A 26160-nucleotide genomic window follows, 5' to 3' on the forward strand; every position below is an offset into this window, starting at 1 on the left:
CCTGGTGCAGGCTTACTGGGGTCTCAGGGTCTCAGTTATTTATATCTAGTGTTACTTATTGGTTGGACTATGTATAATTAAATACTTTTAAAACAACTGTAAAGCATTTAATAAAATTACTAACAAAACAGCTCAGTAAGTAGTCTTAATAAACACTTCATATTAATTAACCAGAAGTGTAGATCAATTGGCCCAATAAGAAATTCATTTACTTAAGCCAATTTTGGGTTTATTTCCACAAAATAAATAGTGATTAATGGGTTTGTTATTTTTGTGGTTTTGGAGAATAGGCATACATGTATGGAGTACAGAGAACAACCTTTAAGAGTCATTTCTCAGCTGGGTGGTGGTGGTGGCACACACCTGTAACCATAGCACTTGGGAGGCAGAGGCAGGCGAATCTTTGAGTTCAAGGCCAGCCTAGTCTAGTTCCAGAACAGCCAGGGCTATACAGAGAAACCTTGTTTCGAAAAACCAAAAAGGAAAAAAAGTTATTTTTCTTTCTTCTGTGGATTCTAGGGTTAGAACTCAGGTACTTTCATGGCATGGTGGGCATTTTTAATCACTCACTCAGTTCTCAATTGAATTCATTGTGTGATATATATTACTTGTTCATCAAGTAACACCATCATTGTTACATTGTTCTTAATCAGTACCTACCACATGAACAACACAAACACATAACACAAAATAATCATTACATTTTAGATACTCTTTTATATTTTTTCATTTTTTCCAGCGACAAGGTTTCTCTGTGTAGGCCTGGCTGTCTTGGAACTCACTGTGTAGACCAGACTGACTGTGAACTCAGAAATCCACCCGCCTCTGAGTGAGGGTTAAAGGTGTGCAACTCCGCCACCACCTGACATTTTTTTTCTTACTTTATTTACATGGGTTTGTTTCTTAAAAAGAATTATTTTATGTATATGAGTGTCTTAAGATACTACATAAGATACTTAAGAAGAGAGCTACAGCTGGTCATGAGCCACCATGTGGTTGCTGGGAATTAAACTCAGGATCTCTGGAAGAGCAGTCAGTGCTCTGAACTGCTGAGCCATCTCTCCAGCCCCATATATGAGTGTTTTGCTAGCATGTATGTTTGTGCACTATGTGAGTGCTTAGTGCTTGGTGCTTTAGGATGCCACAAGGGGACATCAGATCTCCTGGCACTGGGGTTACAGATAGTTGTGACATGTGAGTGCTGACATTCAAACTGGATTCCTCAAGAAGAAAAGCCAGTAGTGCTCTATAACTGCTGAGCCATCTCTCCAGACCTTGGGTGCTTTTAAAAAATAAGATAATTGGGGTTGGGGATTTAGCTCAGTGGTAGAGCGCTTGCCTAGGAAGCGCAAGGCCCTGGGTTCGGTCCCCAGCCCAAAAAAAAAAAAAAAAAGATAATTTTGGCTGCTCACATTTTCCAGCATGACCTGTCAGATTTGGTATCTTATTTCAAGGATGAAAGATATAAATATTTGAAAAGCTTACTGTGAAGACACATTTTCACACAGCTTCATATTGTGTTTATTAAAGGCATGGTGGAGCTAGTTCCTGCCTCAGACACTCTCAGGAAAATCCAAGTGGAATATGGTGTGACAGGATCCTTTAAAGATAAACCACTTGCTGAATGGCTAAGGAAATACAACCCTTCTGAAGAAGAATATGAAAAGGTGGTCAATATGTCTCTCTAGTCTAAAGAGCTATCTATTATAAAGACTTTTAATGCTTAAAAACTGTTATGATGTTAATGTGGCTTAAGGAAGACTCACCGTCACTTTGAATGGTATCCTAAGAAGACTCCAGTTTTGTTTTGTTTTGCTTCAATGTTTTTATTAGCTTGTGAAGAATTATGTTTCAGTATGGCATTTTCAAAAAAATTTGCTTTTGTTGTTTGTCTTCCCTATCTTGTCCCTTGAGCTAAAGGACCTCAGGTTTAATGTGATTTAGCTGCCTAATTTAGGTACAATTAATGTGTCACTTTTATAGACATTGAAGTGCTGTCTGTCCGTTGACCTGTGGAGGTAAAGCAAGAGAAATTTGCATTGTGTGTCTTTTAGAGTGGTTTAGTTAGACCACTCCTGTTTTTAAATTCTTTTTGACAGGGTCTCTCTACATTGGCCCTGGCTGTCCTGAAACTCGCTGTGTAAACCAGACTGCCCTTGAACTCACAAAGTTCTGCCTTCCTCTATCTCCCTAAAGCTGGAATTGAAGGCCACCACATTAATTTTTTGTAGTCTTGGGAAGCAGTATGAAGGAGATGGTATTTCTTCACTTTAATATTTCTGATAAAATGATGGCCCAAAGTGATTGTTGAACAGCATGCACTAAACTAAGCACTTTCTTTCCATTTTACTAAGAAGGAATATAGCAAAATGGAGTCCTGTTGCCTGCATTGGATTTTAGCGTTCCCACCTCCAATTACATGATCTTGACGAACACTGAAGTCTTGCTAGATCTTAGTTTTCACTTGCCTGTGAAATGGCATAAATCTTAATACCTAAGTTACTGGTTTATGGTGGGGTTTTTAAAAAATAGTTGTAAATAGATTGGTATTAAGTGTTATACCTTTAATTTTTTTTGTACTTGTATTTTTTGAGACAGGATCTCGTTCTAACTGGCCTGAAACTCATAGCAATCTTCCTGCTTCTACTTCTTGAGTGCTGGGATTATAGATAAGAGCTACCATACCCAGCTTTTCAAATACTTTTATTAAAGAGTGATGGATTGGACCTGATGTAGTGGTATATTTCTTTAATCTCAACACTCAGAAGCAGAGGCAGGAGATCTATGTGAGTTTGAGGATAGCTAGGGCTACATAGTGAAACCCTATGACCCAAAAAAAAAAAAAAAAAAAAAAGTGATAAGATTACTACTACATACTGGCAATCCCTGCCTCACTTCACCTCCTTTAAGATATTTTTTTCCTAACATAGTTTTATGTGTTTATTACAGGCTTCTGAGAACTTTATCTACTCTTGTGCTGGGTGCTGTGTAGCCACTTATGTTTTAGGCATTTGTGATCGGCACAATGACAATATAATGCTTCGAAGCACAGGACACATGTTCCACATTGACTTTGGAAAGTTTTTGGGCCATGCACAGATGTTTGGTAGCTTCAAAAGGTACTAATGTTTTTATTACTATCACTGAAGGACTTGTCCCAGGCCTTGTTCTTGCTGTGCTTTGCCTGTGTCTCCTTTTGAACATAACGGGGAATAAAAAGACCTTAAGAAATGATCCTTTTTGTTGTTGTTGTTTAAGATAGATTTATGTATGTATGTATGTATTTATTATAATTACACTGAAGCGATCTTCAGACACACCAGAAGAGGACATAAGATTTCATTACAGATGGTTTTGAGCCTCCATGTGGTTGCTGGGATTTGAACTCAGGACCTTTGGAAAAGCAATCAGTGCTCTTAACCACTGAACCATCTCTCTAGCCCAAGAGATGATCTTACCACACAGTAGACAAAACCAGTTTGTGTCTAAACTTTGTTGAAATAAATGGACATATATTCTGTTTCATCTAGTTCATGGTGCCTGCTACAGATGGTTTCATTTGTATAATGGTAATGAGTATAAATTCTCCTCTACATATTTTGGTAACCACTGTTGAATCTATCTTTGAAGATATAGATTTATAAGTAATCACTTTTGTGAAAATTTCATATTTAAGTTCTGTCCAATGATGAAGTTTTCCTCAAAATGTGAATTTTCAAGGATTATGGAAATGCAAAAACGTTTGCTGTTTCCTATTTGAAAATTGTTATAGCTCACATTGCTTCATTTAATAAATTTTAACAGCAGTGGCACCATTTATTTTGTGTGTGTCTGTAAATATGCTTTCTGTGTGCTTTCAACAGGGACCGCGCTCCTTTCGTGCTTACCTCTGACATGGCCTATGTCATTAATGGAGGTGAAAAGCCCACCATTCGTTTCCAGTTGTTTGTGGACCTCTGCTGTCAAGCCTACAACTTGATAAGAAAGCAAACAAACCTCTTTCTTAACCTTCTCTCACTGGTAACAGTCTTTATAGACATTGAATTGTATATTAGAGCCTCTGTATTTAGATAATTTAAGAGGATGTTTTATGCTTTTGGAATAAAATTGGCTGTACTCACAGATATCAAAATATTAGTGGAACATTTTTAGCCTACTGCTATGAATCCCCAATCCTGATTTCAGTAATTAAAAAAACACAGTCAGGAAAGTGATGACCCCAGAGTGGAGAGTAATAGTAACTGGAGCATGTAAGGGGCATTCATTCACTGCTGGTGAGTGCATTTCTGTCTCTAGATCTAGAATGTTCAGGTGGCAAACATCCATTAAGCTGTATACTCAAGATACCTCAGTAAAAACAAGAAGAAGGTGCTATAATAGTTGTGACTGAAATTGTTATAGTAAACAATCCTAGGAGGGAGATCAAGATTTTATATGTTATAGTCCATAAATGGACTTTACTAACAGCAAGTCATTTGACTTATTAACTTTAAGTTTCTCGTTTATAAGAGTCATTTAAATACTCAAGACATTAACAACCTCCTCAAGTGTATGGTTTTTGTTCTTTTAATTCTAAGTACTTAACCAAAAGAAATTTTAACATTTTTTTTTCCTCCTACAGATGATTCCTTCAGGATTGCCAGAACTTACAAGTATTCAGGATTTGAAATATGTTAGAGATGCACTTCAGCCCCAAACTACAGATGCTGAAGCTACTATTTTCTTTACTAGGTATGGCATGTTTAATTGTGTCAAAAGTCTTTTGTGATAGAAGACTGGGGATATAGCTCAGAGGTAGAGTGCTTATCCTCTCCTGTAAGGTCCTGGGTGGTTGTTCACCAGCACTGAAAGAAAAACACTAAAAGTTGCTGCAGCAGTGCTTACAGAATGTTATTCCTCTCAAAGTGCAATCTCTGGTTTTTAGTACATGATTTCCACTGGATGACTCTTGCTTATAAACATATTTCTAAGAAACATGTTTTCCACAGTAATGGTAATGTGCTTCTTTGAAGGTTTCTTTCTGAGACGATTTCTTTTTTTCAAGATTGCACCATAATAGTTTCTATGGATACCACAACCCAGCAAGAGACTCTGATTCACAAAGGCTATACGTTATTGCTTCATGCCAGTATGGGAAGTACATGCCAGGAATGGCTAGCACTTGACTATCATTTTTGCTTTCAGTAAAAATAGATCTTGGCAAAGGTGTTCTAAAGATCTAGCGACCATGTTCACTGAATTCTGTTATGTCTTCTGGGCAGGGAGCTCAGTTCCCAGCCCCAGCCCCTGCCCCACTTTCTTCCTCTCAGTAGAGAGGAGGTATGAAGCACTGGCCCAGTCTTTCCTAAAGTCAAGTTTGGCTGAAATGAAGGAAACTAACTTTTCAGTGCTTCCCAACTTAATAAACCAATTTTGGTGTTTATAGTTTTTATTGTGATTGTTGTTCCCCTCAATTGAGGCTGGGGGCCAAACACAGGACTTACAAGCATTTTACTACTGAGCTAAACTCTCAGTCTTTTTGGGTTTTGTTCTACCGAAGTACATCTTAGACCTTAAATGTGTTTCTGGGTCTTGTTCCTCTGGTGACCTAAATATGTAATCTGGCCTTCCTTACAAAATGCTTCTACAAATTCCACCATTTCAAAATTTCTTTTCCTAATTAAGTATGATCATGATTATCTGATGGAATCTTGTCAACAGATTCCTCCATGCTGCTTAATAGATTTTTTTGAAATGTGAATTAAAATAGTAGTCATCTTTTCAGTAATACATTAATCATATTCCAGTTCTGTAGCTCTTTGGTCTTGGACCCTATATAGCTCAAGAAATCCAAATATTATTTCTTTATGTTGGAATGAGATGCATTTTAACAGATTTTCTTTGGCCCAAAGAAAAAGAGATTCCTTGGCAGAGAAAAAAAATCTACTTAATACTTTACTTTTTTAAGAACATTGTTATTATCTCTTCTGTGTGTGGTGTATGCGGCCTGCTTGTAAAACAGGTAGAGGATAATAATGTACAAGGAGTCGGTTCACTCCTACAATGTAGGTCCTAGAGATTAGACTTAGATCCTCAGGCTTGGTGACAAATCCCCTAACCTGCTGTGCCGTCCCCCAGAGCCTGCTCTTAATACTTTAAAAGGAAGTGGTTGTCATCTTTTATTATCTTAAATTTAACATATGTTCCATGAAAACTTAACTATTAACAAGTTTCTGATTATTTTTTAGGCTGATTGAGTCAAGTTTGGGAAGCATTGCCACAAAGTTTAATTTCTTCATTCATAACCTTGCTCAGCTACGTTTTTCTGGCCTTCCTTCTAATGATGAGCCCATCCTTTCATTCTCACCAAAAACATACTCCTTTAGACAAGACGGCCGGATCAAAGAAGTCTCTGTTTTCACATATCATAAGAAATACAACCCAGATAAACACTATGTAAGTTTGTTCAGTATGTAGATGATCGTGTATAAGGTTTCTGTTGTCCTTTGTTCATTTTTCACTGACTGCTTGAAGTTCTAAGCATTGGTTCTCTTTGTGCTTGTTGCTTCCATGAATGGTCGAAAAACAAGTAAATGTACTTAAACAACATGATTTTGATATTTTTTTTGTATTGTTAAGTTTACTTAAAAATCACAAGGCTAAAATATATTCTTTCAGTGTCAAAGTATTGTTTTCTCATTCCTTCCATCTTTTCTTATTTCAAAGGTAAATCTTGCTTGCTATCATAGATTTATCAGTATAATTCAAAAAGTCAACTCCCAGCTGGGCTTGGTTATGCACATCTTAATCCGAGTACTCAGGAGACAAAAGGCAGGCACATCTCTGTGCTCAAGGCTAACCTGATCTACATACCTAGTTCCCAGGACAGCCAGGACTGCTTAAAGAGAGCCTGTGTCAAATAAATAAATAAATAAACCAACCAACCAAATGAACAAACAAAAATGTCTGAAGCTCTCATGCCTCCTTTCCATACAGTATTTTCCTATTTTTTGTATCAGACCCAGGGCTTACATAGCATTCATTAAATATACACATTAAGCTTGTTTTTGTTTTTCTGTGACTAGGTCTTACTATATAGCACTGGTTGCCATGGAACTCTGCATAGACCAGGCTAGCCTTAAACTCAGAGAGTCACTTGTGTCTGACTTCCAAGTGCTGGGATTAAAGGCTTGTGCCAACAGGATTTGCCAAACCTTATTTTGAAACAAATAATAGGATTTGTATTGGTTTTTTTTCCACACTCTTTGAACTATTATTATTTACCCTTGTGTAGGTTTTTTTTTTCCTCCTTTTATTTCATGCAGAAGTCAATCCCAATTTCCTAGGAATTGTAGCCATAAGCTCTATCACTGAGTTACACCTCTCTCCTTCATGCTAATATTGTTAGATAATGTTTCTGGGTTTGTTTTGTTTTGATGTGTGATAAATAGTTTTCAGAAAGCCATTTCACTTTTTAACCGTTCTATTGAGGTTATATTGCCATTGATTTTATAATAGCTCTGGTAAGTATACTAAGTCTATACACACATATGCCTCTGGTTTACTGTGGATGTGCCTGACTCTTCTTACAGCAGTATTCAAAATATCGTAACTTAGAGTAGTTGAATTACCCAGTAAAATGTTCCCTTAACTCCTACCCCATAATTTTTTTTTACCTTTTTTTTCTATTTATTTTCTTAAATCCTAAACATTTTTTTTTGTTGGAAATGTACCAAGTGTATAATTTTGAGAGGTACATTATATTTAAACATGAAAACAAGTGTTGATTTTCAAATTTTTATTCGACTCTTCCAATAGTTAAATTCAGTTTCAGAGTGCAGTGATGTGTACTGTAAATACAATGAACTGTATTCACTATGTCCTGATCATGGCATATATTACCAAGGTTAAAAGTACTTGCACTGTAGATTTATATCAAGAAAGGAAATTTCATTATAATATAATGTGTCTATCATGCAATTTCTTTTCAGATTTATGTGGTTCGAATTCTGAGGGAAGGACACCTTGAACCATCATTTGTATTCCGGACATTTGATGAGTTTCAGGAACTGCACAATAAGCTCAGCATTATTTTCCCACTTTGGAAGTTACCTGGGTATGTTCCTATTCCTGCAGAAATTCACTTATTTTCCTATGTAGGAATAATTTATTTTTACACGTACGTGAGAAACTGGTTAGCATTTAGTTCCAATTAAAACAATAAGTATCTTATACAGAACTGAAAGTAGATAAAGAGCTAGAATTTGATGTTGAATGAACATATAACTAAAATCTTCACATCAGGTTTGGTGACACATGTACACAGGAAGCAGGGGCAAGAGGACACTAAAGATTTTTCTCCTTTAATTGTGTATCTGTGTCGGTGTGTGTTTGCCATGTTAGTGCCTGCAGACGCATTGGATCCCCTGGAGCTGGAGTTACAGTAGCCATTGTGAGCTGACCAGTGTGGGCGCTGGGAACTGTACTCAGTTCTCTGCAAGAGTAATACTCATTCTTCACTGCTGAGCCAATCTCTACTGCCCTAGTGCTTAGTTTTTCACCTGACCTCTTCAGTAAACCTTAGATTTACTGTAGTTTTCCTTTGACACATTCTTCTCAAACAAGATTTCAAAAACAAAGAGGCAAAATGGGTATCAAACTGTTATTGCTGGATGTGGATCTCTATAAGGGATACACAATGAGACCTTGTCTCAAAAGATATATAAAGTTTGGCTTAGGTGGTAGTGGTGGCACACATCTTTAACCCCAGCACTTGGGAGGCAAAGAAGCAGGCTGATCTCTGTAAGTTCAAAACCAGCTTGGTCTACAGAGAGAGTTGCAGGAGAAGCCCTGTCTTGAGAAACCACAAATAAGAGTTGAGATAATGGGCCCGGCCCAGTGGCAGACACTGCTTCCACTTTCCGTGGGAGCGTGAGCCGCTCCGCTGCTCTAAGTTCCCTGGGATCGGGATTTCACAGCCGAGGCGCCTGCATCCCGCACCTCCCTATACACGTCCAGTGTGAAATCGACAGGGATGGGCGTCAGGATGTGGTTGCCATTCCCCGTGCTGCTCCTGTCCGCTCTGCCCGCAACGTTGCTGAGCGGGGCGGCCGGCTTCACACCCTCTTTGGATAGTGACTTCACCTTCACGCTGCCGGCCGGCCGGAAGGAGTGCTTCTACCAGCCCATGCCCCTGAAGGCGTCGTTGGAGATCGAGTACCAAGTTTTAGATGGAGGAGAATTAGATATTGATTTCCACCTTGCCTCTCCAGAGGGCAGAACCTTAGTTTTTGAACAAAGAAAATCAGATGGTGTTCATACGGTAGAGACTGAAGATGGCGACTACATGTTCTGCTTTGACAACACATTCAGCACCATCTCTGAGAAGGTCATTTTCTTTGAGTTGATCCTGGATAACATGGGAGAAGAAGTTGAAGGACAAGAGGACTGGAAAAAGTATATTACTAACACAGATGTTCTGGAGATGAAACTAGAAGACATCCTGGAATCCATCAACAGCATCAAGTCCAGACTAAGCAAAAGTGGCCACATACAGACTCTGCTTAGAGCATTTAGAGCTCGTGATCGAAACATTTTGATAGAGTCAATTTCTGGTCTGTGGTGAACTTGATTGTCATGGTGGTTGTCAGCTATTCAAGTTTATACACTGAAAAGTCTATTTGAAGATAAGAGGAAAAGTAGAACTTGAAACTCCAGACGGATTACTTAATGTTGAAAAAAAGAGGTAGAAAATTCTAATACACTGTTACAGTCAAAAGATAGTCATATTTCCACAACATTTTCAGAAATGTATGTAAGTGTAAGATATGTAAAATTTAATCTGAAAGGAAAATCATCACTTTATGTCCAGATAACTTTATTGACCCAGTTATACTTAAAAATAAAACAAGATGTCATATAAAATTTATATTTAATTGAATGAAGCCATATTAACTATTTTCCTAAGGTTAAAAATCTTTCCCAGATATCACATATGAATGAAATGAAATAACAATGTTCATAAACATGCCACCAGTTTGCTTTTACCTAGAATTTTCTCTGTACATGTGGCAGCTACAAATTAATTAATTAAAGAAGTTTCCTATACATTACATTATAAATCACTTGAGAATTATATAATCATGGACTGGATAGATCAGCTTTTCTTTACCAAATCTCTCCAAAAAAATTAAATAGAAGCATACCACTGAAAAAATATTTCCAACATTTTTACAACCAAATATAATGTGAAATATCTACTAGTATTATTTTATATACTTATCTATATTTCCAAAAGCTAACATTTTTCTAATTAAAACCGGAAAGGCATTCTTTCCTCATAAAATTTAGGCTAGGCTGCGTCTTTGTCTTTGATAATAAGATATATAAAGAGTGGTCCATGTTTGTGAATAAGATGCATTCTGTCTAGACATTAGCTAGGATTAGGGATAAGATGAATTTATTTTTATATTACGCATCAACAGTGTTATGCTGGCTTCTGCACAGCTGTTGGTCTTGGCAGTGCATTCTCACAAGCAGGTGTGAGGGACAGACATACTACTGAAGAGATGTGATGTGAGTGTAAATAGACAGCTCCTTTCTAAAGTCTCAGTCATGAGAAACACGATCCAACAAGTTTACCTAAGAGAAATGTAATATCTGGAATCAGAAAGGCTATTATTGCTGTCCCAATTATAATAGAAATCAAATCAAAGGAGGGTAATCTGAAATTCCCTGGGAGAAATTATATTTGTCATAGTTTTTACTAGTAACTTTTTATAAATGTTCAGATAGATTTTATTACATCCATAAGATTTAGCCCTGTATACATATTTATTATGGTTTTATTAAATTACCTCTGGCCACTTAATGACGTTGAAAAAATAAAACAACCCCAAATTAAAAACACCTAATATAAGAAATAAAAGCCAATACATACAAAAACAAAAAAACAAAAAAAAAAAAAAAGAGTTGAGATAATGGTTTTGGCACCTGATTTAGGGCCTGTGTCATTGTTTGTGTATTTCTTTTATGATTATTGAGTAGTGACTATTTTAAAGATAAGATCAGGTAAAATATTTGTAAAATATTTGAATAAAGCTGAGACCAAATAACAGAAAATTAATAACAAAAACAGCAAACTAGTAAAACATGCATCTTTCTTCCCATCCCACCCCCTCCTCCCCAGGGGTTGTTGAGATAGGACTTCATATAGCCAAGGTTTGCCTGCAATTTACTAGGTAGCTGAGACTGGCCTTTGACTCCTGATCTGCTTGTCTCTACCTCCCAAGTGGTCCTGGGATTACAGGCATGTGCCACCATGTCTAGCCAACAGATGCATCATGATGCCAAGGCTTACATAAAGAAAATGAGTAGTTGAAAGTAGCTTATCCTCAGTGCTTTGAATCATACAGGCAAAAACATAACAAAGTAGACTCCTAAGTAAAGTGCTGTTCATGAATTTACAAATACTTTCTGATGAAATAATTTAAATCCGTTTGCTTTTGTTTTTCTTTTGTAGCTTTCCTAATAGGATGGTTCTAGGAAGAACACACATCAAAGATGTAGCAGCCAAGAGGAAAATTGAATTAAACAGTTATTTACAGAGTTTGATGAATGCATCAACAGATGTAGCAGAGGTGACTTCCAATCTAAAAAGTAAATAACATAGTCTACCTTTGTGCTTTTAATAGTTAACTAATGAGCCTTTTTTTTCTCTTCAATCTTAGTGTGACCTTGTTTGTACTTTTTTCCACCCCTTACTTCGTGATGAAAAAGCTGAAGGAATAGCTAGGTCTACAGGTAAGATTTTACTTTTTCCTCCTGGTTGATAATTATGAATTCTGTGATGGGGTGGAGATGTATGTGTGTAAGTGCATGTGTGTAGACCAGATATCAGCTTTGGGTGTCAGTCTTTTGTTTTTGTTTGTTTGTTTGTTTTTGTTGTTGGTTTTTTTTTTTTTAAGATTTTATGTGCATAAGTGTTTTTACCTGAATGTATATATGTAGATCATATACATTCCTGCAGAGGTCAGAAGAGGGAATTGCATCTCCTGTAACTAGAATTATGGGTGATTGTAAGCCATTATGGGAGTGCTGGGAATAGAACCCAGGGTTTCTCTAAGAGCAACAAATTCTCTCTGTTTGTCTGTCTCCCTCTCTTCCTCTCTTTCCAGGGAAGTCTTTCTAAGCCAGTCTATTTCTGGAAAAACTTAGCATTCTTAATAATTAGCATGTGATTTCCAAAAAAAGTACAAATTAGTGGCATATGAAATTTACTTTTCCTATTTGCTTTCTCTCACCCTACCCTCATGCAGCAGTTCTTTTGCTGAAAGTGTGAGCCATTTCAGGCACATTGAGATAAAGAGGAAAGTATTTCTGTTTTCAGGTGCAAGTCCCTTCAGCCCTACTTTGGGCCAAATAGGAGGAGCAGTGAAGTTATCGGTTTCTTACCGAAATGGCACCCTCTTCATCATGGTGATGCACATCAAAGATCTGGTGAGTGATAACAAATGATAACTGTAAATTTGTGCCCCGGTAGGAAGCACTACTGTTAAGAGACTGCTTTTCTTTATAGGTGACTGAAGATGGGGCTGACCCAAATCCATACGTCAAAACATACCTGCTTCCAGATACCCATAAAACATCAAAACGTAAAACCAAAATTTCACGTAAAACTAGGAACCCAACATTCAATGAAATGGTAAGCTAAGCTTCGTTTCTAAAATTTTCCAAGAGTAGTTGTTTTGAGTTTCAGTGCTTTTATTTCTGAAGGCTTACTTATTTTCATGTGTATTTAGTGTTTTGCTGCCATGTATGTAAGTGCATGGAGCCCACAGAGGCCAGAGGAGGGTGCTGGTTTCTCTGGAACTTGAGTTACTGGCAGTTGTGAATTGCCCTGTGGGTAATGAGAATTTAACCCAGGTCCACCTCAAGAGCAGCCAGTTTTTAACTGCTGAGCCATCTCTCTGGCCCCTCCTTGAATGTTTTCTCTTGGTACTCCTCTTACAAAAACAATGTTTCAGCTGAACAATATTGAGTGTAACTGTTGCTGAGATACTCATGGCCAACTAGCAGATCAGTAATTAGTTAAACTAGTTAAAACCTACTAAAATTCTCCCATCTTGCTCTCTTAACTATTTTTTTAGGTAGACATTTATTTATGTACCTTAGCATTTCATCCACACAAAAAATGTCTGGTCAGAGATTGAAAGACAACTTGAATTTTTATCAAGATTATAGCCAAGCATGGAACTAAAGAAATGGTTCAGCAGTTACAAGCACATTCTTTTGGAGGACCTGAGTTCAGTCCCCAGCACCAACATTAGGGGACCTAAAATTGCCTTTGACTCCAGTTCTAAGAAGGAATCTGACACCATCTTCTGGCTTCCATCTTCTGGCGTCCTCAGGCACCTACACATGTATGAATGATATAAACATTTTTTTTAATTAATGAATAAAAATTGAAGAGGAAAAAACCATATGGGGAAGTAAATTCCTGTACTCATAGCTCTATAGAGGGCTGAAGCAGGAAGATTATAATAGATTATAATGTGAATTGAAGGTCAGCCTGGGTTATCTATATAGAAGACCCTGTCTGTCTCTGTCTGTCTGTCTGTCTGTCTGTCTGTCTCTCTCTCTCTCTCTCTCTCTCTCTCTCTCTCTCTCTCAGAAACCTACCTATAGAGGATCATTCACTCTTTAAAAATACATACAGTGTTGACCACTGAACACAGAACACTTGTAAAATAGCAGTGGGTTTTTTAGTGGATTTTCCACTAGTTAATCCACTAGTTGATGTTACACTGCCAAGACAGCAAAATGCAAACAAGTGTGGTGTGGTTGTTTTAGTCAGGCAATAAGACAGACTAAAGAAATGTTTCTCAGAACTTACTGTGAAGCTCTGTGGAAAAGTAAAAATTTAGAGTGTTGTGATGAAGATTTGAAGTAGCAGTTTGAACACTGCAGATCTGCTGCAAACTGCACTTGCACTGTGGTTTTGTATCTCCTTGTGATTCAGAAGTTAACACTTCCTGCTATAGAGCATTTAAAGAACAAAAGAATCAATGAAATTTAATCTGTTTTTGCAAAATAAATTTAAAATTACATTATCCAGCTTGCTTTCCTTTCAATCCTCTTTTCCTCTCCAGCAGTTAGATCACCTGAAGGTGATCACGAGGTAATCTCTTTTCCTTCCCCTCACTTCCATCTCACAGAAGTCATATCTCAAAGTTTTGGGATTTGTTTTGTTCTTTGACAATGATTGGCCCTGCTTTGTTCAGTCTCTGTGTTAAAACACTGACAGGAATGATCGTTCAATCCAAGACTCTAGAAGTTAAAACATGCTTCCAACGCTCTGAGGCAAGCCCTGCTGCTGTAGTCGGTGCCACTCATTGGATCGCTCTGACTGATGTCTTACATTTTGTTGAAAAGATTCCAAGAAACCAAACCTTATTCTTTTTCCCCCCTCTAGCTTGTATATAGTGGATACAGCAGAGAAACTTTGAGACAGAGAGAACTTCAACTGAGTGTGCTCAGTGCAGAATCTCTGCGGGAGAATTTCTTCCTGGGTGGAATAACCCTGCCACTGAAAGATTTCAACTTGAGCAAAGAGACAGTTAAGTGGTATCAGCTGACTGCAGCAACATACCTATAAACCTCCAACTTCCGAGCTTTGGAAGCAAGGAATTATAAATGTATGCACATGTGTGTATGTGTTCTCATACACACGCCTTGGGAACTTTATACAATTTCATACTTGGTTAGAAATTATAAACTTAACATGTTGGACCAACTGTCAGCCACATAACTAACTTTTATAGATTTTTGAGAAGCCATTGCTGTTTCAGAGTCATTTTGTTGACTCCTACCAATTCCAAACTTAATACGTACTAAGTCCTAAAAAAGACTTTGACATAATACTGTGTTATTTCGGCCACTTTGTCTGTATTCTTCCTACACAGACACAGCAAATTGTTTTTTGTTGTACACCTCACAGCCTTTACCTCTGTGTGTGTTCACAGACACCAAAGGAAAGATGCGGCTGCTACTCAACAGGCTGAAAAGCAAAGCACAAACAGTAGTCAGGATGCTAAGGACTACTAAGTAGTCTACAGAAGTAGGAAAAAATACTATTTTTATTCATTGTTAAGCCTTTTCAGAGTAAGTGCCAATCACTGAAGTTGTAAATAATGGTGCCTTACTTAACTCTGTGCTTCACTGGCACTTCATTTCTGTTAAAGAGCAAGTTGTTTTCACTCATTTTCACCTTACTGAGGAGGACAAAATATCATGTACATTTACTAATGGTTTCCTCACAAAAATACTATTTTCTCTACTTCTGATTATGACTTTATTTTCACTATTGAGCTATTTGACTTAATGTTAATTGCCCAGTAATTGAATGAGATTCATTGATACTGTTGTATACTAAATTCTATCATTCCATTATTATTTGCAAGGGTGTGAACTGAAATTGGCATTTCACTTCCATGTATCTAAACTTTATTCCCTCATTAAACAAATGGAAATTGTTCAGCCTTATGCATAACCATTTTTATTTGGTAAGATGCCCGGGCGGCATAAGGAGTTAGGGTCCTGACTGAACTTTAATTTAGACATTTATGGAAGGTGTTGTGTAAACTGTCCTGTATTTGTAGACATTGTACATTTATGTGAAAGAACTATTTTCTGTACTACAATGAAACTCAGAATTTCAAGAGAAAAGTTTGAAGTTATTAGGGAGTAGCCATTAAGAATAACATTAATCTTTATTTCCCCTTTCAGATATAATTTTGTTTAGTTTTGGTAAACATGTATATATAATAAATTTCTTGGTTAGAAGTTCAAATATTTTTAGGATGGTAATAGAGATGTAGCAGATTTGGTAGTTAAGAGAAAACTGACAGACTATTTAATGAAGGGTACCAAGAGAGGACAATCTGATTCAGTTTTCCAGAATAAAATTTTTATGAAGTATACAAAGTGATTAACGTAAGTGATGCTTAAAAGAGTTAAGGGTGTTACCATTGGAATACATTTTTAAAAATCAAAACTTGAAATATTTGGTGCCTAACACTATGGTCCATTTGTAGGGAAATGAGTATGAGTATGTGAATTTTTTATATTAAAGTGTGTTGTCTACTTGATAATTAAAATGAAGATCAAAACACCATTGTTTGCTTTTTCCACAATTAACATTTCCTTAAATTGTTTTGCAGATGTAAATAGCATTAGAATTTTTTTTTCTTTTGAGAGAGACCTGATTCCATTCCATGAGTCACATAGCTACTTAAAAAAAAACAAAAACGCTGTTTGTAAAAGGTGGTCATTGACTGGACTCGTGGACCTTTTTGTGACCTGTTACTGTCACAAAATATTAAGATATTAGCAGAAACAGAATTAGAAAATGTAATGTCACTTTTCAGTGATAAGAAATCTGATTAAACGGGGTTGGGGATTTAGCTCAGTGGTAGGTCCTGGGTTCGGTCCCCAGCTCCGAAAAAAAAAAAAGAAATCTGATTAATATCTAAAAGTATATATTATAATTAATACTGTATAGTTAACAAGAATTCAAAAGGTATTATTGTCTAATTTAACTCAATATGTGCCTTCTTTGGTCATTAGACTACATATATCTTAATATAAGTTATTTCTTTGTAAAATGCTAATCTTCAGCCCATACCAAAAAAACAATGATAGGGAGGAGAAAGTAGCCTCTTTGCACTACAACTGCAGTCAATTATAATCAGCTGGCTTTCTAAAAGCTTCTTAACAGTTACCTTGAAATAAATCTGAAAAACAAAACTCTAAAAAAACAGGTCAAAACACTATTAATTTTTATGTATATCATATTTATAACTACCTTCATCAAGTAAAAATAATTCTGCTACATACAAGTCCTGTGCCAGATTCTTTGTTCTTGCCAGTGCTCTAGGACCTGAAGATAATGGTTCATCCCAAGAACCTGTTTTCTTTGAGGAATCCAATGAGAATTGGCACCAGTGCTTTTTATTACTGTGTTTATGTGAATGAGTTGTTAAAGCATGTGTATCTTTTTAAGTACTTTTTTTTTCAAATTAAAGTTGTATATAAAGTTCAGAATCTTGCCTTAAATTGTTTAATTCTTTCTAAGACTCATGAATTGTAACATTTAAAAAATTCACTTTTGATAACTCAGATTTTAAAAACACTGAAGCCCTGCTATCATGATACACATTTACTTACATGCTGTCCACTAGCAATGCGAATATGGATGTGGTTACTAGTGTCACCTGTAAGAACAAAATGCTTTAATTATATCAGCATAGTGAGATAAGATGTATAATATTTTTATTAATACTTGGAATATATTCAGTGAATTGAATGTGACTTCATAACTATACTACAATTATATTAAAATATTTCTGAAATAAAGGAACTCAGCTGTCATTTCCTTCCTTGGTTCAATACTTTGGTTTCAAACTTTAATATGGTTATTGCTTCTTACCCAGGAGTTTGTAATGTTTAGTAATTCTAAGTTCGAATGTGAATCTTTGAAGGTCTGGATATTGTCTGCTACAGCCTATCACTTCCTGAGATGTGAATTCTGTAGATATGGTTCCTGGCCTGTGAAAGTTCACTTAGTCACACATTCTAGGCATAGTTCACAGAGCTGAGAAGTACAAATTAACATCATACCTTTATTCCGGATTATGAGCACAAGACTGGCTCTCTAACCTGATAATGCAAATAATAAATAAATAAAATACAGTATAAAGACCCTGAAGTGACAAAGCCATATCCTCATGCTGCCCACTATCCTCTGGCTCCCAAACATCTTTAGAGAGAGATGGTTTATGTAAACTTACCTTTGAAATAACTGAGTCCTTGCCTGATGCCAGGCTGTTTGGGGGTGCCAGAGTTCAAACTGTTGCAGGCAGGGGGCTGAAAAGATGGCTCAGTGGCTACCATGGCTTTCTGTTGTTGTCGAGGACTAGAGTTTGCTTCCCAGTACAAAGGTACTAGTGCTTATTACTCTAGTTCTTGGGGACCCAATATCATCTGGCCTCTCTGGGCACTGCACTCAGCTTGCACAGCCATATATACAAGTAATTAAAACACAAACTAACTAACTAACAAACAAAAAACTGGGGGCAGATGGCTAGAGAGATGGCTGAGGGGTTAAAAGCACTTGCTGGTCTTGCAGAGGATTTCGGTTCAGTTTCAAGCACCCATGTAGCAACTAAGAATTTTCTGTAACCCCCGCTTCCAAAGTATCTACCCTCTACTGGCCTCCATGGGTACTGCAGGTATTGTGATGCAAAGACGTACACACACACAGACACAATCTTTAAAAGTATATTTTTTTTCTAGGTGGACAACATGTTACTATGTATGGGATCAGAAATGTACCTGGAATGAATAGAAATAAGGGCAAAGTGGTAGGACATGAGGCCAGGGACTTGGGTTTTATTTCAAATACATTGAGAAAGTTTAAAAAGAGGGCTCCTGAGATGGCTCAGTAGCCAAAAGTGCTTGCTGTGCACTGACAACCTTAATTTGATATTCAAAGCCAGATAAAGGTGAAAAGACTCCACAAGATTATCCTCTTAAAATCAACAAGATAGATAAACCCTTAGCCAGATTAACGAGAGGACACAGAGAGTGTGTCCAAATTAACAAAATCAGAAATGAAAAGGGAGACATAACTACAGATTCAGAGGAAATTCAAAAAAATCATCAGATCTTACTATAAAAGCCTATATTCAACAAAACTTGAAAATCTGCAGGAAATGGACAATTTCCTAGACAGATACCAGGTACCGAAGTTAAATCAGGAACAGATAAACAAGTTAAACAACCCCATAACTCCTAAGGAAATAGAAGAAGTCATTAAAGGTCTCCCAACCAATAAGAGCCCAGGTCCAGACGGGTTTAGTGCAGAATTCTATCAGACCTTCATAGAAGACCTCATACCAATATTATCCAAACTATTCCACAAAATTGGAAACAGATGGAGCACTACCGAATTCCTTCTATGAAGCCACAATTACTCTTATACCTAAACCACACAAAAGACCCAACAAAGAAAGAGAACTTCAGACCAATTTCCCTTATGAACATCGACTATAAAAATACTCAATAAAAATTCTGGCAAACCAAATCCAAGAGCACATCAAAACAATCATCCACCATGATCAAGTAGGCTTCATCCCAGGCATGCAGGGATGGTTTAACATACGGAAATCCATCAATGTGATCCATTATATAAACAAACTGAAAGAACAAAACCACATGATCATTTCATTAGATGCTGAGAAAGCATTTGACAAAATTCAACACCCCTTCATGATAAAAGTCCTGGAAAGAATAGGAATTCAAGGCCCATACCTAAACATAGTAAAAGCCATATATAGCAAGCCAGTCGCTAATATTAAACTAAATGGAGAGAAACTTGAAGCAATCCCACTAAAATCAGGGACTAGACAAGGCTGCCCACTCTCTCCCTACTATTCAATATAGTTCTTGAAGTTCTAGCCAGAGCAATCAGACAACAAAAGGAGATCAAGGGGATACAGATCAGAAAAGAAGAAGTCAAAATATCACTATTTGCAGATGATATGATAGTATATTTAAGTGATCCCAAAAGTTCCACCAGAGAACTACTAGCTGATAAACAACTTCAGCAAAGTGGCTGGGTATAAAATTAACTCAAATAAATCAGTAGCCTTCCTCTACACAAAAGAGAAACAAGCCGAGAAAGACACCCTTCATAATAGTCCCAAATAATATAAAGTACCTAGGAGTGACTTTAACAAAGCAAGTAAAAGATCTCTACAATAAGAACTTCAAGCCTCTGAAGAAAAGAAATTGAAGAAGACCTCAGAAGATGGAAAGATCTCCCATGCTCATGGATTGGCAGGATTAATATAGTAAAAATGGCCATTTTACCAAAAGCGATCTACAGATTCAATGCAATCCCCATCAAAGTACCAATCCAATTCTTCAGAGAGTTAGACTGAACAATTTACAAATTCACCTGGAATAACAAAAAACCCAGGATAGCTAAAACTATCCTCAAAATAAAAGGACTTCTGAGGGAAATCACTATCCCTGAACTCAAGCAGTATTACAGAGCAATAGTGATAAAAACTGCATGGTATTGGTACAGAGACAGACAGATAGACCAATGGAATAGAATTGAAGACCCAGAAATGAACCCACACACCTATGGTCACTTGATTTTTGACAAAGGAGCCAAATCCATCCAATGGAAAAAAGATAGCATTTTCAGCAAATGGTGCTGGTTCAACTGGAGGTCAACATGTAGAAGAATGCAGATCGATCCATGCTTATCACCCTGAACAAAGCTTAAGTCCAAGTGGATCTAGGACCTCCACATCAAACCAGATACACTCAAACTAATAGAAGAAAAACTAGGGAAGCATCTGGAACACATGGGCACTGGAAAAAGTTTCCTGAACAAAACACCAATGGCTTATGCTCTAAGATCAAGAATCGACAAATGGGATCTCATAAAACTGCAAAGCTTCTGTAAGGCAAAGGACACTGTGGTTAGGACAAAACGGCAACTAACAGATTGGGTAAAGATCTTTACCAATCCTACAACAGATAGAGGCCTTATATCCAAAATATACAAAGAACTCAAGAAGTTAGACCGCAGGGAGACAAATAACCCTATTAAAATATGGGGTTCAGAGCTAAACAAAGAATTCACAGCTGAGGAATGCCGAATGGCTGAGAAACCCCTAAAGAAATGTTCAACATCTTTAGTCATAAGGGAAATGCAAATCAAAACAATCCTGAGATTTCACCTCTCACCAGTGAGAATGGCTAAGATCAAAACTCAGGTGACAGCAGATGCTGGCGAGGATGTGGAGAAAGAGGAACACTCCTCCATTGTTGGTGGGATTGCAGACTGGTACAACCATTCTGAAATCAGTCTGGAGGTTCCTCAGAAAATTGGACATTGAACTGCCTGAGGATCCAGCTATACCTCTCTTGGGCATATACCCAAAAGATGCCCCAACATATAAAAAGACACGTCCACTATGTTCATTGCAGCCTTATTTATAATAGCCAGAAGCTGGAAAGAACCCAGATGCCCTTCAACAGAGGAATGGATACAGAAAATGTGGTACATCTACACAATGGAATATTACTCAGCTATCAAAAACAATGACTTTATGAAATTGGTAGGCAAATGGTTGGAACTGGAAAATATCATCCTGAGTGAGCTAACCCAATCACAGAAAAACACACATGGTATACACTCATTGATAAGTGGCTATTAGCCCAAATGCTTGAATTACCCTAGATGCCTAGAACAAATGAAACTAAAGATGGATGATCAAAATGTGAATGCTTCACTCCTTTAAAAGGGGAACAAGAATACCCTTGGCAGGGAATAGAGAGGCAAAGATTAAAACAGACACAGAAGGAACACCCATTCAGAGCCTGCCCCACATGTGGCCCATACATATACAGCCATCCAATTAGACAAGGTGGATGAAGCAAAGAAGTGCAGGCCGACTGGAGCTGGATGTAGATTGCTCCTGAGAGACACAGCCAGAATACAGCAAATACAGAGGCGAATGCCAGCCGCAAACCATTGAACTGAGAATAGGACCCCCGTTGAAGGAATCAGAGAAAGAACTGGAAGAGCTTGAAGGGGCTCGAGACCCCATATGTACAACAATGCCAAGCAACCAGAGCTTCCAGGGACTAAGCCACTACCTAAAGACTATACATGGACTGACCCTGGACTCTGACCTCATAGGTAGCAATGAATATTCTAGTAAGATCACCAGTGGAAGGGGAAGCCCTTGGTCCTGCTAAGACTGAACCCCCAGTGAACGTGATTGTTGGGGGGAGGGCGGCAATGGGGGGGGGGGGGGGAGGGGAACACCCATAAAGAAGGGGGGGGGGAGGGATTAGGGGATGTTTGCCCGGAAACCGGGAAAGGAAAAACATTCGAAAATGTAAATAAGAAATTACCAAGTTAAAAAAAAAAAAAAAAGATTATCCTCTTACCCCATACTCACACATTAAAAGTTTTTTAAACAATTTAGAGAGATTCACAAAGAAGCAATGCATTTATCTGACCACTAGGTGAAAAATGGATTGTATAAGGACTGGGACACCACTTAAGCTGCCTGAGAGATGATGGATAGGATTGGAGTACCTGTGGAAACAAGTATTTGTATGATACATTTCTGTGGTGAGGTGTGTTGGAGTGACTTGTGCAAATGAGAAACAATAAAGAACTCTGAATTTGTATTCAGACAAATGTGTTAAAAGTGAAATGAACTGGGTTCGGTCCCCAGCTCCGAAAAAAAAAAAAGTGAAATGAAGAACTCTAGCTTAGGGATTGCGAATTGAAGCAAGGCTTGATGCACGCAACACATACCTGGGCTAAAAGTATGAATCTGGTTAATAAATACAACTTTGCCAGGAAAAAAAAATACAAATTTGGCTCAAGTTCCCAATGTTTTGGGAAACGTTATTCAACTAATGATGGGTTAAAAAAATGCAGCTGGGCATGATGGCTCAAGCCTTTCATATCTCAGCTTTATTTTTTTTTTTTTGAGACAGAGGCAGAAAGACCTTCGTGTGTTTGAGGCCAGCCTGGTCTAAAAGGCGAGTGCCTGGACAACCAGAGCTACACTGAGAGCCCCTGTCTCAAAACAAAAAGGAAAAATGGATCAGTGTTTCAGTACTGTTTTAAACCTCTCACCCGTCACTTGTCATCAGTCTTGTAGATCTCAGTTTCGTCTTTCTTGGGTCCATGCTTTTGTTGTTTTCTGTTGCATTTATAAAAAATTGTTCTATTTATCCATTCTTGGAACATACCGTGGTGAGATCAACTCCAAAAAAAAATCAACTCTTCGGGGTAGTAGCCCTTTCCCTCTCATCTTCTCTCCTAGTTCCCAACTCCTCCATCCAGAGCCCGCGCGGTTCTGCGCTCCGCCCAAGTAGAACAGGCGCGCAGGCAGCTAAGGCCAGGTAGGGGCGGGGCTTGGAAGCCTGGTGTTAACCATCTAGAGAGAAGGAAGGCGCTGGCTGCACAAGGGGCATTGCTCTCATCCCGTACCACACGAGTTCGGGGATTCAGGGGGAGGCCTGACGAACCATTCGAACCCGCCCTAGGTTCCCTCAGACGCAACTTCTGAATAGAAGGCTGACTTCCCGCTCAGGCCCTCAGCCCGAGCAGAGACTTTGACGCAGGACGTAGTGGCCCAACTAAAGAATGAGGTGTGACGGTTGGGGATTTAGCTCAGTGGTAGAGCGCTTGCCTAGCGAACGCAAGGCCCTGGGCTCGGTCCAGCTCCGGGGGTGGGGGGGGAGAATGAGGTGTGACGTATGGCCGCAATGCCTTCTGGGACGCGTAGTCATGTGGGCTCCAGTGGCCACACAGTGTAGCACCGCCCGCGCGAGAGGAAGCGTTCCTGCGTGACGTCAGTTCCGGTGCGGCTTGACTTCCTGTGCCGTTTCCTACCTCGTTCTCTCTTTGCTTCCAGACCTCCGCCATCATGGGTCGCATGCACGCTCCCGGGTGAGCCCGCCGCGCCAAGCTGGGTTGGGGTTGGGGCGCGGGACCGGGAGAGCAGGATGCGGGCTGCAGATGGTGGGACAGTGGGGCTGCTTGGGGCGCGGGCCGCCACCTTACTCCCTATACTTATGTTTTCAGGAAGGGCCTGTCCCAGTCGGCGCTGCCCTACCGCCGTAGCGTGCCCACGGTGAGTAGAGGTTAAGGGTTGGAGGGAGACGTGGGAAGCGATCTGTGCGCAGAGGATGGGGCCCGAGGTGGAAGATTGTCGCCGTGCTTTCTCATCCTAAGGCCGATTTCTGTTCCATCTACAGTGGCTGAAGTTGACGTCTGACGACGTGAAGGAACAAATTTACAAGTTGGCCAAGAAAGGCCTGACTCCTTCCCAGATAGGTGAGTGTTGATGTAATCTTTACCTTCTGCTCTCGTGTGATCTGAAAAAACAAATGTTTCTAGTCCATGTGGTAAAACGAATTTCCTGCTTCCACAGCTGAGCACGGACCGTCTGGGATTGAGTCACATCTAACTGAAGTAACTCTAAGCTGCTGTGACTTTGTACAAATGAGAAATAACTCGTTTCTATTATCATGGTTCTGGAGCCTAGGATAACTGCTTCTAGGAAGAAATTATCCTCTTTAGGACATAAAGTACGCTAGAAATATGCAGAGACAGCCATTTGAAATAGACTCAGCTGATCTGAAGTAACAAGAGGTTTAGAAGTAATAACATGCAGTTTTAAAAATTGATACAAATAAATGTTAAGCTCCTTTTAGTTAACACTAAATATAAAGGTAGAAATCATTGGTTCCTGTGGCCAGATGTGTTCTGGCAGGCTCACTGTGATGATGGTGTTCCAACATTCGCGGTTTCCACCAGAAGGACATTCTGTGTTGGGTAGACCTTCCTTGGATGTCTGAGTGAGCAGGAAATTTGGAGAGTTTTGCTGTTGGGGATTTATCACATGCTCAAGGGTGTGTGTGTGTGTGTGTGTGTGTGTGTGTGTGTGTGTGTGTGTGTGAAAGAAAGTTACATGTTTTCTCTTTTCAGGTGTGATTCTGAGGGACTCACATGGTGTGGCACAGGTCCGTTTTGTGACCGGAAATAAAATCTTGAGAATCCTTAAGTCCAAAGGCCTTGCCCCTGATCTTCCTGAGGATCTCTACCATTTGATCAAGAAAGCAGTTGCTGTCAGAAAGCACCTTGAGAGGAACAGAAAAGTAAGCAAGACAATAAACCTGGTATCATGTAGAGACGCTGTACTGGTCTTCAGATAGTGGGATGCGTTTAAGTTGAGTCCTTTTGTGTGATTGGGGATACTAACTAGTGGTCAACATGGTAGTTTTCCTTGAAATGGGTGGTTTGATTTCCTAAACCTATCCAGTTGGTCTCAGATGCTGGGCTCTTTTGTAGATTTGTGACTGTGGGTCTTATTCTAGGAGCCCTTAATTTCTTGAGTTTGAGACCACCCTGGTCTAGCAAGTTGCAAGATAACCAAGGCTGTATAATAAGAAACCCTGCCTCCTTTAAAAAAAAAAATGCCTTAAGGACTTACTCTAACCATAGAAGGTATTCATTTTACTTGGTGGTGGTTTTCTTAGATGTCCTCTATTTTTAGGATAAGGATGCTAAATTCCGCCTGATTCTAATTGAGAGCAGAATTCACCGGCTGGCTCGATACTATAAGACTAAGCGGGTGCTCCCACCCAACTGGAAATAGTAAGTATATATGTTTTTGTTGGCAAATCAGCTAGATAGTAAATAATGGGTGGTGGTAAGCATTTTGCCTTTCTGGGTCCACTTGTTAAGTGCCATTTCAGTTCATCTCTGTCATAGTGGGAAAGCTTGCATGGGTAATAGATGTATGATCAAATGACAGTATTTGTCAAAATGTTACCTAGAGGCAAGCTGGTCTTTCAGTTTGAGCTGACCTAATCTACAGAGTAACTTCAGGACAGCCAAGGCTTTGTTTTGGTTGTTTTTTGTTTCTTTAATTTTGTCTTTTTAATGTTTCCTTCTAAAAGAAGAGGGTCCTAGTTGGCAGGCTCTGGTTAAACCATGAATGCACACACACCCCTCCTCCCTTTGGTGTGTTCCATGAGTTGCTCACTACGATGATCATACAAACATTGACAGTTGGTGCCAGATAGCTATTTCCTTGTTTTGGCCAGTTAGACTCGACCTTAGATGTCTGACTGAGTACTGCCATTCATCCCCATGTTTAAACCTTTGGACTTTTGGGTTCTCCCTCAGTTTGGTACAGTGTATACAGTTGGTTAGAGAGTTGAGTGGGTCCTGGAGTCCAGTTCTAATCCTAGTTTCTCTTCCATTTTTTTTCCAGTGAGTCATCCACAGCCTCTGCTCTGGTGGCATAAATGCTGTTGCGTACACAAGCAATAAAATCACTTTGAGTAAATTCATGTTTCGTGTTTCTCTGCGCCAGTGCTGCATGTGTTGATGGGAAAGTGTTTCGGCAGAAAGGTGGCATCTGCTGGTGGCTTCCCTGGCCACTTAAACTAATCACCAGCTGGTGTGGAGTCTGGTGGGGTGTTGCTGTCACCATGTAGGAGAGCTGTAAGACTAGGAAGTAGGGTGTGTTCATTGTGGAGATTTGGGTCCTCTGGTTATATTCA

General features: G+C 38.7%; 3 protein-coding genes and 1 non-coding gene across 5 annotated transcripts in view; all 4 read left to right on the top strand.

Moving 5' to 3' along the window:
- The window catches only part of Pik3c2a (phosphatidylinositol-4-phosphate 3-kinase catalytic subunit type 2 alpha), a 106632-nt gene extending 89223 nt beyond the window's left edge, over positions 1 to 17409 (top strand). For both annotated transcript variants that reach the window (XM_032892828.1, XM_032892829.1), the window contains exons 24-34: positions 1531 to 1667; positions 2950 to 3119; positions 3864 to 4020; positions 4622 to 4731; positions 6228 to 6435; positions 7971 to 8095; positions 11501 to 11618; positions 11709 to 11781; positions 12368 to 12477; positions 12557 to 12682; positions 14453 to 17409. In XM_032892828.1, the coding sequence (XP_032748719.1) occupies positions 1531 to 1667; positions 2950 to 3119; positions 3864 to 4020; positions 4622 to 4731; positions 6228 to 6435; positions 7971 to 8095; positions 11501 to 11618; positions 11709 to 11781; positions 12368 to 12477; positions 12557 to 12682; positions 14453 to 14635 (1517 nt within the window). In that variant the 3' untranslated portion in view covers positions 14636 to 17409. The remainder of the gene's footprint in view (positions 1 to 1530; positions 1668 to 2949; positions 3120 to 3863; positions 4021 to 4621; positions 4732 to 6227; positions 6436 to 7970; positions 8096 to 11500; positions 11619 to 11708; positions 11782 to 12367; positions 12478 to 12556; positions 12683 to 14452) is intronic.
- LOC116891623 (transmembrane emp24 domain-containing protein 5-like) lies at positions 8875 to 9688 on the top strand. Its single transcript, XM_032892830.1, is given in 3 exon segments — positions 8875 to 9572; positions 9575 to 9629; positions 9631 to 9688. Coding segments are annotated over 3 exon segments (672 nt in total). The 5' UTR covers positions 8875 to 9013.
- A 6035-nt stretch (positions 17410 to 23444) lies between the features above and the next one.
- On the top strand, positions 23445 to 25947 carry Rps13 (ribosomal protein S13). Its single transcript, XM_032892831.1, has 6 exons — positions 23445 to 23536; positions 23672 to 23720; positions 23845 to 23923; positions 24578 to 24747; positions 25146 to 25246; positions 25869 to 25947. Exons 1-6 carry the CDS (start codon positions 23514 to 23516, stop codon positions 25900 to 25902), a joined length of 456 nt encoding a protein of 151 aa, XP_032748722.1. The 5' UTR covers positions 23445 to 23513; the 3' UTR covers positions 25903 to 25947.
- Positions 24365 to 24451, top strand: LOC116894828. The gene has a single exon (XR_004387044.1). It is a non-coding gene; the product is annotated as a small nucleolar RNA SNORD14 (small nucleolar RNA).
- Positions 25948 to 26160: the final 213 nt, after the last annotated feature.

The sequence above is a fragment of the Rattus rattus genome, chromosome 2 (genome assembly GCF_011064425.1).
Source record: "Rattus rattus isolate New Zealand chromosome 2, Rrattus_CSIRO_v1, whole genome shotgun sequence".
Taxonomy (NCBI): Eukaryota; Metazoa; Chordata; class Mammalia; order Rodentia; family Muridae; genus Rattus; species Rattus rattus.